We start from the raw sequence: 15358 nt of genomic DNA, 5'->3' as shown, positions 1-15358 counted from the left end.
AATAAATATGTCCTAGATTCATTTCAAATGACAATCTGCGAGTTTCAAGCTTTGTTTTTGTCTTTTTTGTTAAACTTATTTAAGTTAAATTAGAAGCGTAAAATGCACCGTCTTTAGGAACTGGAAACTATCTGAATCACTGCAGCAACACAGTAGAATATGAACATGTAGAAAGTATCTCAGGCAACTCAGAAAACAACTGAATGTCCATCAGCGTATTACCCATCTGTACATACCCTCCCACTTGTGTTTAGACAGCAGTAGTTGGGGATTCTCCATACAGGTCAGGGCCAAGGCAAACATCCAGCATCAGCTTACACACTCCAAATCCTGACCTTAACCTGAGGGCCAAAATGCCTATAAATTGACCTCTGAACAGCTAATGAGAATACTGAGCCGGGCCGAGGCAAGTGTTAGGCTGACAGTCGTCTCTTCAGCACAAGAATAGCTCTTAATAAGGCTGCTGGGGGTGATTGTCGCTCAGAGAAGTTAATGTCGCTTTTAATATGCCTCACTAAAAATAAGGGAATGCGAAGCTGGTGGTCTCCCACTTCTTCTCTGATGCGTACAAGAAAAGTAAGGGACAGAAACTAAGTGCCTCAATGGGGGAGGCAGGGGAAGCTTTCATTTGAAACAACTTGAGTTTTAGTGAGCTGATACACCATGAAATCTACACATTCCTCTCTAGTGAGGACAAGAACAGATGGGAGAGAAACTTAATGCGAAATTGCCACAGAACAAAGCGCCACTGGCTATCATAGCAGCATAATTGACCGAGATGAATCCCCTCACATACCAAACACATCTAAACAACATAAAGAGGATCCAGCAGGAAGGAGGCAGCAGGGATGGCGGGTGATCCATATGTCAGCTCCGACAGCCATTTACAGCACCTCAAGGCCTGACCACGACCCTGAGCAGAGTCACGACCAGTGTGGAGTGACGGGGTGTCGTACCGACGCCCGGGGAGTGTGCCTCCTTCAGATGACACCAGAGCCGTGGGTTCAGACGGCGGCGAGGACAGATGACATGCATGCCGCTCGGTTCGTCTGCGGGAGGGAGGCTTTTTAAAAAGGGTTCTCTGAGATGGTTGAGGAGTGTGTGAGCGCGTGCATTCGTGTGCGCGGCGGCTGTCAGCCACGCAATTAAGGAGAGGCCCCCCGATACCCATGCTGGCATACGTTAGCATCGCATCACACAGGCACAGGCGTGTTGTGACACTTGCAGACAGGCGGCCACACTCATTCAAGCCTCCCAGCGGTCTTCATCAATCTGTCCTCCTTTTCAACAACAGCCCACACACTTGTACGCTTTACATACACTCGCATGCACACAGAACTTCAAGGAGAATCCCACTTGATTTGAGAATTCATATGCTATTTCTATGGCCTGAGGCAGTCATTTCAACATTTGTGACAAATCAACATCAAGAAACCAGAGTATTTGCATGCAACTAGTAGCCTACCTTGGGGAAACCTCATTTAATTTGTTATTATCCAGCTATATCATTTAAATTTACTTAACGATTTCGTAGGGGAGTTTATACTAACCTCTTCTAAATAAATTAAAGATTAGATGTTCACTTAGAGGTGGGTGATCTTCTATCATACGATATGTAACTTTAGAACACAAAGTCTATTTATATTGAGGTACAGTAAATCAATGGAATAATACATTTTCGGGGAATTCCACTGAAAAGCAATTTATAAGTATACATTGGCCTGGGGGAAAGTCTGGTTTTGGCTAATCCATTTAAATAAATACCTGACAAATCCAGGTATTTCATCATTTTAATGCAAAAATCCCCCCAACCAAAACTGCCAAAAGCAGTCCTGCTCATTGAGTTTCAACACTGTCCACAATGGTACATACACCCTGACATATTAAGAGGGAAAGTCACCTTCGTACAGTGTAAATGATACAGCAAAACCTCGGACAATCATTGTTTATATAATCATATCACCTAATCTATGTATAAATGCAATCCAACAAACTTATCAATACTGAAAAATAAGACCCCTAGTAACCGAAATGAAGATATTTAATATTCAGTTATTTTATATAATTTTCAAGCCCACAGTATCCTGCTTTAACCTCAACCTGAATGTCTTACATGTACAGTAACTGCTCTGGTGGCTTTATAAACACACCCAACACAAAAAACTAAATTAAACAGTGGTATAAAAATTGACTGCAACAGCTAACACACACACACGCACACGCACACGCACACACACACACACACACACACACACACACACACACACACACACAGAGAGGACTTAAAAGTGCGTCTTTGAGAATCGCACACATATCGAACTGAGCGTGCCAGGCATACCAAGGGGAGCCTCAACAAGCCACGGCGGGGGTGGTGGGTTGCTGGAATGATACGGAGATGGACACACAGACACCTCTTTGAAAGTGATACATGGCCCTGGCTGGCAGCAAAGCGCCACTCCAGATCCCCTCAGACAGGCAGAGAGGATGCCAGGCTGGTTGGGATTTAGGCCGTAATGAGCCTGGACGCGCACGCACACACACACACACACACACACACAGTAAGTGCCTAAGTTTGCTCAACAATGCGGCCAACTGCAAAGATAACATGGATGTGTGCACAAGAGACAAACTACAAAGCAAAACTGATGGATGGATATGCATTCCTGGGTATCACATATTTGTAGAGCCACACACATACATACATACATACATACACAAACACACAAACAGTGCATTAGCCACAGACAAGCACACAAAGTACCATAATTATGAGGACATTAAAAGCCTTTCTGCCTCTGCATACCCATTTTCATTTCCTACACAGACCTTTTTACAACCTGGGTCTTATTTTTGTACTTTTGACCATCAACTCTGGGACATGCTTTACAAGCCAGCGTGCTTTCATTAGGTCCATTAGTGTAAACAATACAAGTGGTGCAATGATCAAATTACCCTAATCCACATTTCAGTCATATCATCTAGAATATTTGTAAGCATGAAACATGTTTGCTATAATTCTTCATTGCACTTTAACTTACTTCACTCCAACAGTGAAGTAGGTCTGCAAAAGTTAATACAGCGAAAACTTCAATGTTCACCTTGTATAAACTTCTCAATGAGTTTGACAACATGTTTGTGTAAAATAGTTAAACTAACCTGATCATCTGACTGTTTTTGTTGCTTACACAACTGACTTTGTGTGTGCCAGATTACAGCAAATAAATTGCTGAATAAAATCTCAAAAAGTGATGGTTAAAACTACAAACATAAGAGACTGTTTTCAGTTTTTATTCTGTGCCAAACAAGGCATAATTAAAATTATTAAAAATTCCAACAAGTCATGACAAAAACTGCACTTCATGTGTAGTTATGTAGGTAACTGCGACTGACCTGTTTTTCCTCGCCATATTTTTGCAGAATTTATCCAATCGTGTCAAGATCTAGATATCGTCAAATGCATTATCCTGACGTTTCCAGGTGCAAGAATCCCTGTCAGCTTCTGATAAAGAAAGGATATGATTGGGTGGCAGGAAGTTCCAGCTGAGGACCTGGTTGGCGAGAGACAGGTAGCGCTGGAAGACAGACGACATCTGGGCATTTAGGTTTTCTCGCCGACTGAACTCCTGCAGCACCTCCATGGTTAACATGAAGATCTGACGCAGGCCCTCCTCCTGGGAGTGAGGGAGGGATGGATGAGAAAGATGGATGAATTCAGGAATAAACAGCAATACATAAAAGGAAAAAGATATTGTGCAGAATGACCCCTCCTTTAAACAACTTTACAGCTGGACAGCACATGAAAACACAGAATAGGAGGTGAGGTGGGGAACAAACCTGGAACAGACGCTTGCAGCTCCCGTGAAACTCCATGCTGAGGCCGATGCTGCTGGTCTTACTGGAGCTGGAGAACTCACTGAGCAGAGCGGTCAGGATGGAGCAGGCTAGTGTTTGCTGCAACAGTGATCAAACAGGTCAAATGTTATACAAAGAGTTATACTGGAGGTCAAACTTGAGCAAGGATCATCACGACCCAGTGTGTGTGTGTGGGGGGGGTGCTTCATGTGGAAAGACTGGCACTCTGTCCCACTTCCATACTACATACTAATTCCAAGCAAGTTTTGAATAAAAATGTGTCACACTGGAAAAAACTACAAAATTAAATATTCTGGAAAAAACAGTCAGTATGCATCTTGATTTTTTTACTGTCAATGTACAATATTGCTCCACAATGCAATGCACAAAGGAACTGGAGCAGCTGCTCACAGCTGCAAAACATTACAACAAGTTGCGGTTGGTGGTGAGACAGCTTAGTGAAGATCTGAGAAAACAAAAATAAGTCTTTGGAACAACATTTTGTTTTCTCCTGTGAGGATTACTTGGAAGTGACGCTCCAAAGTCACTGTGATATTCTGTCAGCGCACATACTGCATCATTTCCTGTATATTGATTTTACACTACACTACACTAACTGCACAAGTCTACTGTGCACTGTATACTGTATACTGTTGGGGTGTAGTATGGAATTGGGAAACAGCACAAATATTTCTGTTCTGGTGCACAGACATCCAGTATTTGCAAAAATTACAACTGTTATAACCTAACCATGGATAAATGATCACTGGTTAGTCATTACAGGACAAATGATCATGAAATCCATTCTCACAAAACTAGACGGTTAATTCAAGAATACAGCTAGCCCTTAAAAGGATTGAGGATAAAACCGTCAGAGTTTATTGGAGTCATCATAGAACAGTAGTTACATTAGATTTTTATGGGGTATTTAGGGCTGTAACTGGCGATTATTTCAGTATGGATGAATCCCATTAATTAATTATTTTTTTCAAATTACTAAAAATACTAAAATCTTTAAAAAGGCATTTACTTGAGCCCAAGTTACATTTCTTGTTTTGACCGACCATCAGACCAAAACCCAATAGATCAATAGATAAATCACTCACATTAGGTGCTGAATTTTAATAAGGACATTTTTTTCAAGTACTTTGGAAGGAAGCGTTTCATATAGCCTCTAATTGTAAATGGATTTTGCCATCTGTGGTCGAGATTCTGAAGACTGAGGGATGATGATGTAGTTTAGGAAGGGGACAGTTATGGGATTTCAGCCCAAACAAAGACTACATTAGGTGACCTCACTGATCACTATCTCCTGTCTGGTTTTGTGCATCCTTATCAGTGAAGTCACCTGCTGTAGTCTGTGATTAAAATGAAAGGCACATATAGTGGTTGCCCTTTTCTGGTTCAGGGTTTGGTTAGGGAACAAATGAAATAGTGCCACCTACTGGATTAAGAGGAGATGTCCAGTTTTATAATACAGATGAGCATTGAGACAAATGCCAATATATTTTTCCTTCATGTAGCTATATTTCATAGAATTATACACAGCACATCTTACTTATTCAGCCTTAATGTTTGGCTCCATTTTTTTCCCATAAAAGATGAACACGGGTTCTCAGCATCAAAAACCTAAAATATGTCATAATGACAATGCACTTTGACAAAATGTGTACATAAAATTGATTTGAGTGCATGAGCAAAGAAAACAGGTCCTCGATATCATTCTTTGGTCTAACCACAGGAACACGCCTGGAGCTTCTTTCCCAGCGCAGCCTTTGTGCCATTTTTTATTTTCAGACTGCGCTCTCTGTAATCTGAGCCAGGTCCCATGCAGGACGTCTGTAACCAGGGCACGCATGTGGTCCATCAAGTCACAAATATAATAAATGTTATCAAACTTTAAACACAGTTTTGTTAACGAGTGGGTAACTGTTTTTACTGTGAGAGGCTCAACAAAAGGTCATCATCACACCTCATTATTTGTATCACTCTTCACCTATTTGAATCTAAATGTGCACATATTCCCAAAATAGTTAGTTGTATATTGTCTGGAATCATGTGCTCCAGGGCTTTGTTCCTGTAAGTCCATGAGGTTTTCCTGAGACCTTGCTTAGGTTTCTAAAAGGTAGGAAATACATCAAATAACAAACACATGCTGGTTCCAGCTTAAATGTGAGGATTTGCTGCTTTTATTTGTCATTGATTATAGTAAATGAAGAGTCTTTGGATTTTGGGCTGTTGGTTGGACAAAAGAAGCTATTTGAAGGCGTCACTTTGGGCTCTGGGAAATTGTGATGAGCATTTTCCTAAACATTTTGACATTTTAGAGACTAAACGATTAATCGTGACAATAATCGGCAAATTAATCGATAATGTGAAATGTAAAATAACTGTTAGTTGCAGCCCTAGTACTGATACATATGTATGTCTTTCTCACCACTGTGGGGTTCCCGCTGCTGATGAGCTGCCCGACCTCGTGAAAGATGCTTTTACAGTTGATACTTTTGTCTAGAGAGCCCCTCTTCACGATGACCGCCACAGCTAGCAGGATCTGCTCACGGACATACTTCTGGAGACTGGAGGAAACAGGGAGGAACTTAAAGTAAGCGCAACAGGCATGAGGTTAACTGAACACTGACCGTCAGCAGGGATTGAGAACAGTGAGAAAAACAAAGTGAAAAAGAAATGTTGTGTCTGAGGGTTCAAGCACAGCTGCAGCTTATTTTCTTTGGCCTGTATCACATGGACGAGTGAACTTTATTGCATTTCCTGTTAGTTTTTATTTTCAAATCACACTGTCTAATCAGACAAAAGTATACAAGAATCCTTCTAGCTTGTTTGTTGAACAGAGTTTTGGTAACCTGTCACTGCACCAGGTCAGAGACTTTGGTGGATTCCAGTTTCTGTAACTTGTGCTCTTCTTCTCTGCTGTTTATACCAGTGGACACCTGAAAAAACAGCTGATTGTGAGCATCAGCCTAGACTTTCCATGTATGAGGACCTGCAGGCCGTCTGATGCTGCTGTCCAATTCATTATGCACATAAAAGCTTGAATTATTGGATCAAATTGTGTAAAAAAAAAAAAAAATGCAATTCAAACAAATGAACTACCGTTTATACAGTACACATTTGGTGTGATCCCAGATTCATATTTTTTATTATCTAGCTCATCAAAAAGGCCATAATATATCTGTGGGATTTGAAAGGCTGGTTGATGCATATTAATGGCTCTTGAATTACTTAGCTGCACAGTTTTATGTGCTTCACACTTATGTAACAGAAGATGAGGTCTATCGATGCTCTTGCGAATCCTACCACTCACCAATGGAGGTCAATAAAGTTCATACATACTTAATAGTCCTGTAAGACACATACAGATTTAATTGTGCCCCTTTCCCTCTTCCTTACTTGGGTCTCTGTAAGACGTAGGTCAGGAGGAATGCCCGGAGCGACTCGATGCTGGTCTTTTCCAGCAGGATCCACTCCCGCACCACCGCCTCCATGATGGCTGTGGCTGCCTGGAACAGCACATAGTCCACCTTACTGGTCTCTGGAGAGGGAGATAAGGGAGGTGCGAGAAGAGAAATGTAAGAAATGAGCAAGATAAAAGAAGAAAAAAGAGAAGTTTAAAAGTTAACACACACACACACACACACACACAGTAAAGCTAGTTCTTTATAATGTGAAAAACCCAGATTAATATAATAGTACAGCTTGCTAAAAGTATCGCAGTCCAATACAATAGATACTACTTTCTTGAAGGTTATATTGTTTAGTTTTTTGTTGAAATTGTTTTAGAGAGGTGTGATTCAGCTTTATGATCATTTTGGAGGCTGTAGTTTGTGATGCTGTAGAATTGTATTGCATTACACAGAGATGTGTTTCTAATATTTAGTCTGCCCTCATTGATATAAACATGGTGGACAAAATAAGTGAGAGCATTTCATGACATGACAAATGTTTGGGTTATACATAAGCACCACAGCAGAAGGTTTGTTAAGTCAACAGTTACCTAAAATGTGCTTGCAGATGGCAAAAGGGGATTTGGATTTCCTGAAGGAGAGGAATATGTGTTCAGCATGCTGCCTCTGTTCTGTGCTGACCATGGATGGCGGTGCCTGTAAAAAACAAAAACAAAACACACGCATAAAAAAAACAAAAAATCACTCACATCAATTTTTAAACGAGGCTTCGTTTATTTTTACTATGTTCCAGAAAACTTAATTCCCATACTTCTCTGAACATCTAATTCAAGTTTTTATGTGTGATTTTAAAGATTCTGTTTGGTTGAACATGCTATTTTAGTGAATGAGAAATGGTAATAGGTAATCGGTTAAACTTGTTTGCATAGTACTAAGAGACTCAAGAAAACTGTAGGATTTAGGCAATGACAGGTATATGCTTTGAAAGGTGCATGTGCATAGTGAAAACACTGTACACGCATGGCATACGTTTATAGATTTTATGGTCAACAGCTACGTCAACAGAACTCAAAAAGTCTAAAGATCCTCAGGATTTCCATTAACGTTGTGTTTTCTTGATCATTTTGGATGAGATTGTCTCCACATTTGTGAGTTTCATAAGATGCAGGTTTGACTACATAACATTATGCCTGTTTACACTGTAGCATACATGAGTGCATATAAGGTGTGAAATGGAAAAAGACTTTCTACAAGCAGTAATATTTCAAGAGGAAAAAAATGACATTTCAGGTGCAACTTCAACTCCTTATTTTGTCAAATCCAGATGAGACCCTTTATTTTGAAACTGCTGCTGAAACATGACATTATGAGCCCTGATTGGCTAATTGACAGCCAATCATGCAGCTGGAGTTTGCTCCCAGGAAAGGAGGCATTATGAGTAGTTCACTAAGATTAGAGACTGTCAAGCAATCACTCTGTGTATAGTAAACATTCAGAGTTCATTATAAAACCAATACTATTAAGAGGACTATTACCATCACACACCCTGATATTAATATTGTAGTCGTACTTTATAAGTACAAACAAGACCGTCAATAACAAAAAACCCTCCATAATAACAAAAAAGGCATTACAGCTCTGAATACACCATGAATAATAGTGATAATGCACAACACATACACACACACACACAGACTTTTATTGAGGAGTGTCGCCATGATACAGCTCAGCAGGAAAGTCACATTCCAGGCCTAATTGCAGTAAAAGCAGCTCTGCGGCTGAAGGCAGCAGAGGAAAGAAAGACCCTTTTATCTGAGTGCACGCACGCACACGCACGCACACGCACGCACACGCACGCACACTTCAAACCACATAATATACTATGATGAGATAGCAGACACACAACACGACCAAATAAAATCAAAATTAAATTTGAAAGAAAATCAAAATCTCAATAACATCAAATACTTATCTCGATGACAAGAAATTTTAAAGCTGCATTAATGAATATATATATATACATATATATATATATATATATATACATACAGCGCTTAACAAATTTATTAGACCACCACCCAGTGTAAGGTGTTTGCCACCGCTGCCCTAAATTAACAGTATTGCTGATTACCAAAATATTTTTTGTTTGTTTCTGTAATGGTTAATCCACCAGTATGTGCAAGCTCTTTAATTAAAATGATATATCTTTAATGCTAAAATATAATTATTGTTGTTATCCATGAATTTTCAAATTTACTGTTTTACAAAAAAGCAGAAAAAAATAGTAAAGCACATTATTATTTTTTGATTGAAATGCCAAGTTACAGTTATTTACTTGCATTCCTGAACAGAAAAATGTGTTTTAGTGGTTGTATGTTATTCTTGATTAATTTCTGACTTCTCAGAGAATTCCAGTGTGCTGGCTCAAATTTGGGTATAAAAACGTGAATTCAGTTTGAAATTGAAAACAAAAGCTAACTGAAGCAGATGTCAGGCACCTCAAGATTTTAAGTACTAGAGACAGAAGGAAGACCACTGCTGATCTTCAGGCAGAGATTAATGCTTCTAGATCAGAATCTGAGAAAGTCTCCACAATGACCATAAGCAGACGACTGAAGGAACAAGGCTTAAAAGGAAGAATAGCTGCTAAGAAGCCATTATTGAGGCCTGCAAACATCCAAAAACGCCTAAAATTTGCCAGGAAGCACAAACACTGGACTGTAGATGACTGGAAGAAGGTACTCTGGACGGACAAGTCCAAGTTTAAACTCTTCGGTCAGCATCGTCGTGTTTATGTCCACAGAAAAGCTGGAGAACGTTTTGATGCTAGATGCATTGCACCCACAGTGAAACATGGTGGAGATTCCATTATGGTATGGGGTTCCATTTGTGGAAACGGCATGTACAAATTAGTTAAAATCGACGGTATCATGAACAAGAAGGTCTACCACAACATCTCGGTGCATCATGGAATCCCTTCTGGATTGAACCTGATTGGTCGTGGGTTCATATACCAAGAAGACAATGACCCCAAGCGTACTGCAAAGCTGTGCAGAGACTACTTGACCAAGAAAAAGGAATCTGGAGTACTGGAACTGATGGACTGGCCAAGTCTAGACTTGAATCCTATTGAACAGATCTGGGATTTATTGAATTCAAAAATAGATCGCACAAAAGTTTCATCCAAAGCAAGTCTCTGGGAACAGCTAGAAACGATTTGGAACTCAATAACAAAAGAGACTGTCGAAAAGTACATAAAAACAATGCCAGCAAGAATGCAAGCTGTTATCAGGGCCAAAGGAGGTCATACAAAATATTAAGATTTTTGGTTAATATATGTGAATAAGGACTATTTAGTTGTTCCAGTTTATTTGCCTAATAAATAACAATACAATTTTTAGTTTGAAACAAGTTTTTGACAGATTTCTAAAATATTTGTGTTTTCTTGTTTTTATGAAAGGTGGTCTAATAAATTTGTTAAGCACTGTATAATTAAATATGTACGTATGCTCCCATTCAAGAGTAGAAAAGTAGCATAAATTTAGAAATAATATATATATTGTTATTGTGTATATATGTGTGTATATATATATATATATATATATATATATATATATATATATACACACACACACATATATGTACATATATGTACTGCACTGGTAAAAAAGTTTTGGTAAATATTGGTCAACATGATCCCAATAAGCATATGTTGTGTTTACAGCTTGTTGCAGTGCCTCCAAAGAAGATGAATGCATCACTTCTAAAGGCTATGATGCAACTGTATTGAATGAGACAGTCCTGACATCATCCCCTGTGACCCCACCAGATCCACCTCCCCCACCTCAGCAGGAGCCACAACATCTTTTGGATTACTATCTTGCACATTGCAAATGTTCTTCATACTTCATACGGTGAGCTTTTGCACATCCCTGCAGCTGTACAGCTCTTTCATTCTATAACAGTCATATTGTACACGTCATTTTTATAAAATTCTTTCACGTTACTGTCAATTCTATATTTTATATTTACGCTTCTTGATTTGCAGTTATCTTCTAATTTTCTACTTTCTACTACTGTTTATTGTTGCACGTTGATACTGATTCGGATCAATCAATCCCTTTGGAGGTTATTGTGAGATTAAGTAGAAATGTTAAATTGTTTATTTGGACATACTGATCATAACTGCTCCTTATTACAGTGAGGAATAACTCCAAGCCATATTGATGTTTTAAACATCACCAATACCAAATTGTTATAAAAATCAAAACAGAATTGAATTAAGTCAACTTTCTAAAAGCACAATATCTGAGACTTCAGAATTAAACAATGAAGTTAAGCCTGAGCCATTAGGAGTACTTTCTTAAACAAAACAGAACTTTATTATATATTAAAAAAAAAATCAACCAGATTCTTTAGCCCATTTGCTGTTTTTAGTGAATCCTCTTTTAGTGCTTTTTACAGCAGCAATTTTGATTTTTGATAATATATCTTCTCATGTTTATGTTTTTGTTTGTCAGTGTGATGTAATCAGTTCAGTACCAATATAATGTTTACCTCACCCTCTGTCATGTTGACGACCCTGTACTGCTGAAATTTTGCCTTTTTCAGTCTTTTTAAGTTTTGGGATACACTCTACTTTAAATATCTCAGACTTACTATTCACCATGTACACTCAGTACCCTTCTCAAACTGAAGTAGTCTAATACAGTCCTGCCATAAAATCCTGCCTTCATGAAGGTTATATTGTCCAGTTTTTGTCAAAACTGTAGAGAGGTGATGTCATTTATGGTGCTGTCATATCAATGAGTGTAGACTAAATATTACAAACACCCCAATTCAGCAGCACTACACTACACTGTTCAACAAATTTTGAATGCGTTGTTCAATTCACCATGTACATAATCAAGAGCCTTACACTGAATGGTACAAATATTACACAACTTCTTGTTACACCCCTGCTTAATTGCAACACTAAAATCTGCACATTATGGTTCACGATCCCTAAAATACTGCCAGAAAAATCAATGATATACATCAGCACACCGCCCAGCTCTGAATTACATCCATTCAGAAGAAATCTCCTTAATAAAACGTACTAAACAGGGCGTTAGTATCATATTTAACACAGCAACAATGTCCACAACTGTATATCAAAATGTCTGTGTAGGTATGGGGAAATCACATAGAGGATAGCTGATGTTAACACTATGGATTATGAAAAAGTCAAACTGGACGTTAAGAACATAGTAACTAACATAGTAATTACTTACAAGTATTCATTTAAGGGAACCAATTCACAAAATTCACAATTTGATTGGATACGTCGATGTACATCTTGTGGCCACAACGTCCTCCGTCTCTCCCTCTCCTCATGTCTGTCTCTTTATTATTAACTAATTATTAATAAAAGGCAAAAATAATGTACACACTGCATGATAGATGACAGATATCAAAAGCAGCATTTTATCATGTAATAAAATCAACCCGAAACAGACTGAAGACCACAGTACTTTGATTAAATAGTTAAATCCAAGTTTATATTAAATCAAGAGCCCTGTATTGAGTGGTAAAATATAATGCAGTTTACTGTTACACCCCTGGTTAATCTAGCAGACACTAAAATGTACATTATGAGTCACAATAGCTAAAACAATGCCAGACACTGCTGCCTAAAATGTTGACTTAAGTGTGAAGCACTTATTTGGCCGGTGTGGCAGCAAATCTCAGCCAGTGTCATATTTAAAACAGGGCAACGATGTCCAGTTTAAAAACCATAACAAGGGAGAGCAAAATGGCAGAAAGCATAAACAGGCTCCAGCTAGCTTAATTTATCCAACACACTCAGTGTTGGGACGCGCTCAGGACGTGCACATGGTTAGCCACTTGCTCCTAGCTGGTGGATCCAGCCTCGTTTATTCCAATGGAGGCTGGAGGATGTTGAGAGAGGCAAACATGGATGTGAATGAGTGTTTCGGGAGGGACGGGATGAGCTAAAGCTACAGACCGAGTGAATCAACAGCGCGTTGATGCGAACGGCACCGGGATGCTCCCAACTGTCTCCGGAGAGCGGTAAAACTTGATGTCGCGTTAACGGCTGGAAGGGACAGCGACACGAGCCGTTGAAGTTTCTGGACAACTGAGCCACGTTGGAAAGTGTCCAAACGTACGGGGGATATTTCAGGGTGGTGGTGGTGGTTTATGAGAGAAAGGAGGGAAATTAAGAGGTGTTGGGATGATGAGCGGATTTTTGCGGGATGGAGACAGGCAAGGCAAGGCAAGGCAAGGCGCCACGCATCGCTCACATATCGTTTCTGATTAAAAAAAAAACTGAACACATTCAACAACAAAAACCGTGAAGAAACAAACAACCGCGGGAGACCCCAACCGCCAAACTCCACCTGAGACAAAGTTAAGATATACGTGCCGCCCCTCTCACGGCTATATAACAACGTTGAATAGCTCACCATTAAAACTTTGGCAGCGCTTTCCAGCTGTGTGATCACTTCTGGTGCACCGACCGCCGCCATCATCGTCGTCCCTCTCCAATGACGCGCCATGCGCTCTGCATTGTGGGATTACAGCGCTGGTACCCGGCAGGCGGTTCAACCAAAGATACTCTATACTATACTACACTATACTATACTATACTATACTATACTACACTACTATCTAAACCGTCTCTGGTTCAACCCGACAATTACTCAATTATTCGAAAATATATTATCAAATATATCATTGGTAAAAGTAGCAATACCACCGTGTAGAAATACATTGTTACGAGTAAAAGTCCTGCATTTAAAAATCTACTTAAGTAAAAGTACAAAAGTAAAGGTACTCGTGATGTTTATTATATTATTGGATAATAATTATTGATGCATTAATGTGTTCATCACTGGTACAGCTGGTAAAGGTCGTGCTTATTCTTTTTTACAATAGATACTATTTACTATATACATATATCAAATAAATGTAGTGGAGTAAAAAGTGCAATATTTCCCTCCTAAATGTAGTGGCGTAGATGTAGCAAGTAGCATAAAATGGAAATACTCAAGTAAAATACATCTAAATACCTCAATTATCAATTAATAGCTCAATTAATTATCCATGTACTCCAAGTACTTTTTTATGTGAGGTTCTTGTACTTAATATTTGACACTACTTTATACTTCTGTATTTCAGAGGACACTATAGCACTTTTTACTTCAATATTAAAGTGATGTACACATTAATGCATCACTCATTATAATCCAGTGATATAATATATATTATTCTGAAATCAGCCGTTCTGCATGAGTACTTTTACTTTTGGTATATTTTGATGCCAATACTTTTATACTTTTACCGATAATACTTATGTACTTTAATTCAAGTACAATTCTGAATGCAAGACTTACAATTAAGTAGTTTTACGTTGTGGTTTGGGTACTTTTACTTATGTAAAAGCTGTAAATGTAAAATGTAAAAGTGACAAAACCACAATGTAAAACTACTTAATTCTAAGTCTTGCATTCAGAATTTTATTTGAGTAAAAGTACAGGATGAATCTCTAAATGAAGGTTATGTCAGAAAATAAAGAAATATAAAATACAGTGCAGTAAACATAACCCCATTATAATTATAACTAGTTTATGCTCTTGAGCCCAATTGTTATATAAAATATAAAAATCCAAAATGATTACGTGATCTAACTCAACTCGAGCTATGACATATAATATATCACTTCTGTTCACACATGAATGCACTGAAATAAAGCACGTCCAAGTCCAAGTTGGTTAATTTAATTTATACATACATTTTACACACAAGGACTGTGAAAGCATTTTTACAAATTCTCAGTTCATACATAAATGTAAAAAAAAAAAAAAAAAAGAGATAGCTGTCCACATTACATTATCTATAATACTGCGTAGACATGTTGAACATTAGCACAAGGGAAATTGAAAAAAGGGGGGGGGGCAAAAAGATACAAAAAATATGTATATCTGTATATAAATATAAATTCAAGAGTAATAGAATTGTATCATACATTAAGGAGCATCAGGAGCTCCTTAGAGTAAAAATACAAAATGAAAAAGATACAC

At 38.5% G+C, this 15358-nt stretch overlaps 1 protein-coding gene across 2 annotated transcripts in view; it reads right to left on the bottom strand.

The window, feature by feature from the left end:
* xpo4 (exportin 4) overlaps nucleotides 1–13834 on the bottom strand; it is a 53137-nt gene extending 39303 nt beyond the window's left edge. The window contains exons 1-6 of one of the 2 annotated variants that reach the window (XM_070914794.1): nucleotides 13742–13834; nucleotides 7865–7970; nucleotides 7261–7402; nucleotides 6290–6428; nucleotides 3835–3951; nucleotides 3518–3671 (exon numbers count right to left, since the gene is read on the bottom strand). In XM_070914794.1, coding sequence (XP_070770895.1) covers nucleotides 3518–3671; nucleotides 3835–3951; nucleotides 6290–6428; nucleotides 7261–7402; nucleotides 7865–7970; nucleotides 13742–13834 — 751 coding nt within the window. The remainder of the gene's footprint in view (nucleotides 1–3517; nucleotides 3672–3834; nucleotides 3952–6289; nucleotides 6429–7260; nucleotides 7403–7864; nucleotides 7971–13741) is intronic. The other variant, XM_070914795.1, reaches the window with a different exon arrangement.
* Nucleotides 13835–15358: the final 1524 nt, after the last annotated feature.

This window comes from Enoplosus armatus, chromosome 11, assembly GCF_043641665.1.
Source record: "Enoplosus armatus isolate fEnoArm2 chromosome 11, fEnoArm2.hap1, whole genome shotgun sequence".
Taxonomy (NCBI): domain Eukaryota; kingdom Metazoa; phylum Chordata; class Actinopteri; order Centrarchiformes; family Enoplosidae; genus Enoplosus; species Enoplosus armatus.
The sequence above is the reverse complement of the archived record's forward strand: the minus strand, read 5'-3'. Positions and strand labels throughout refer to the sequence as shown.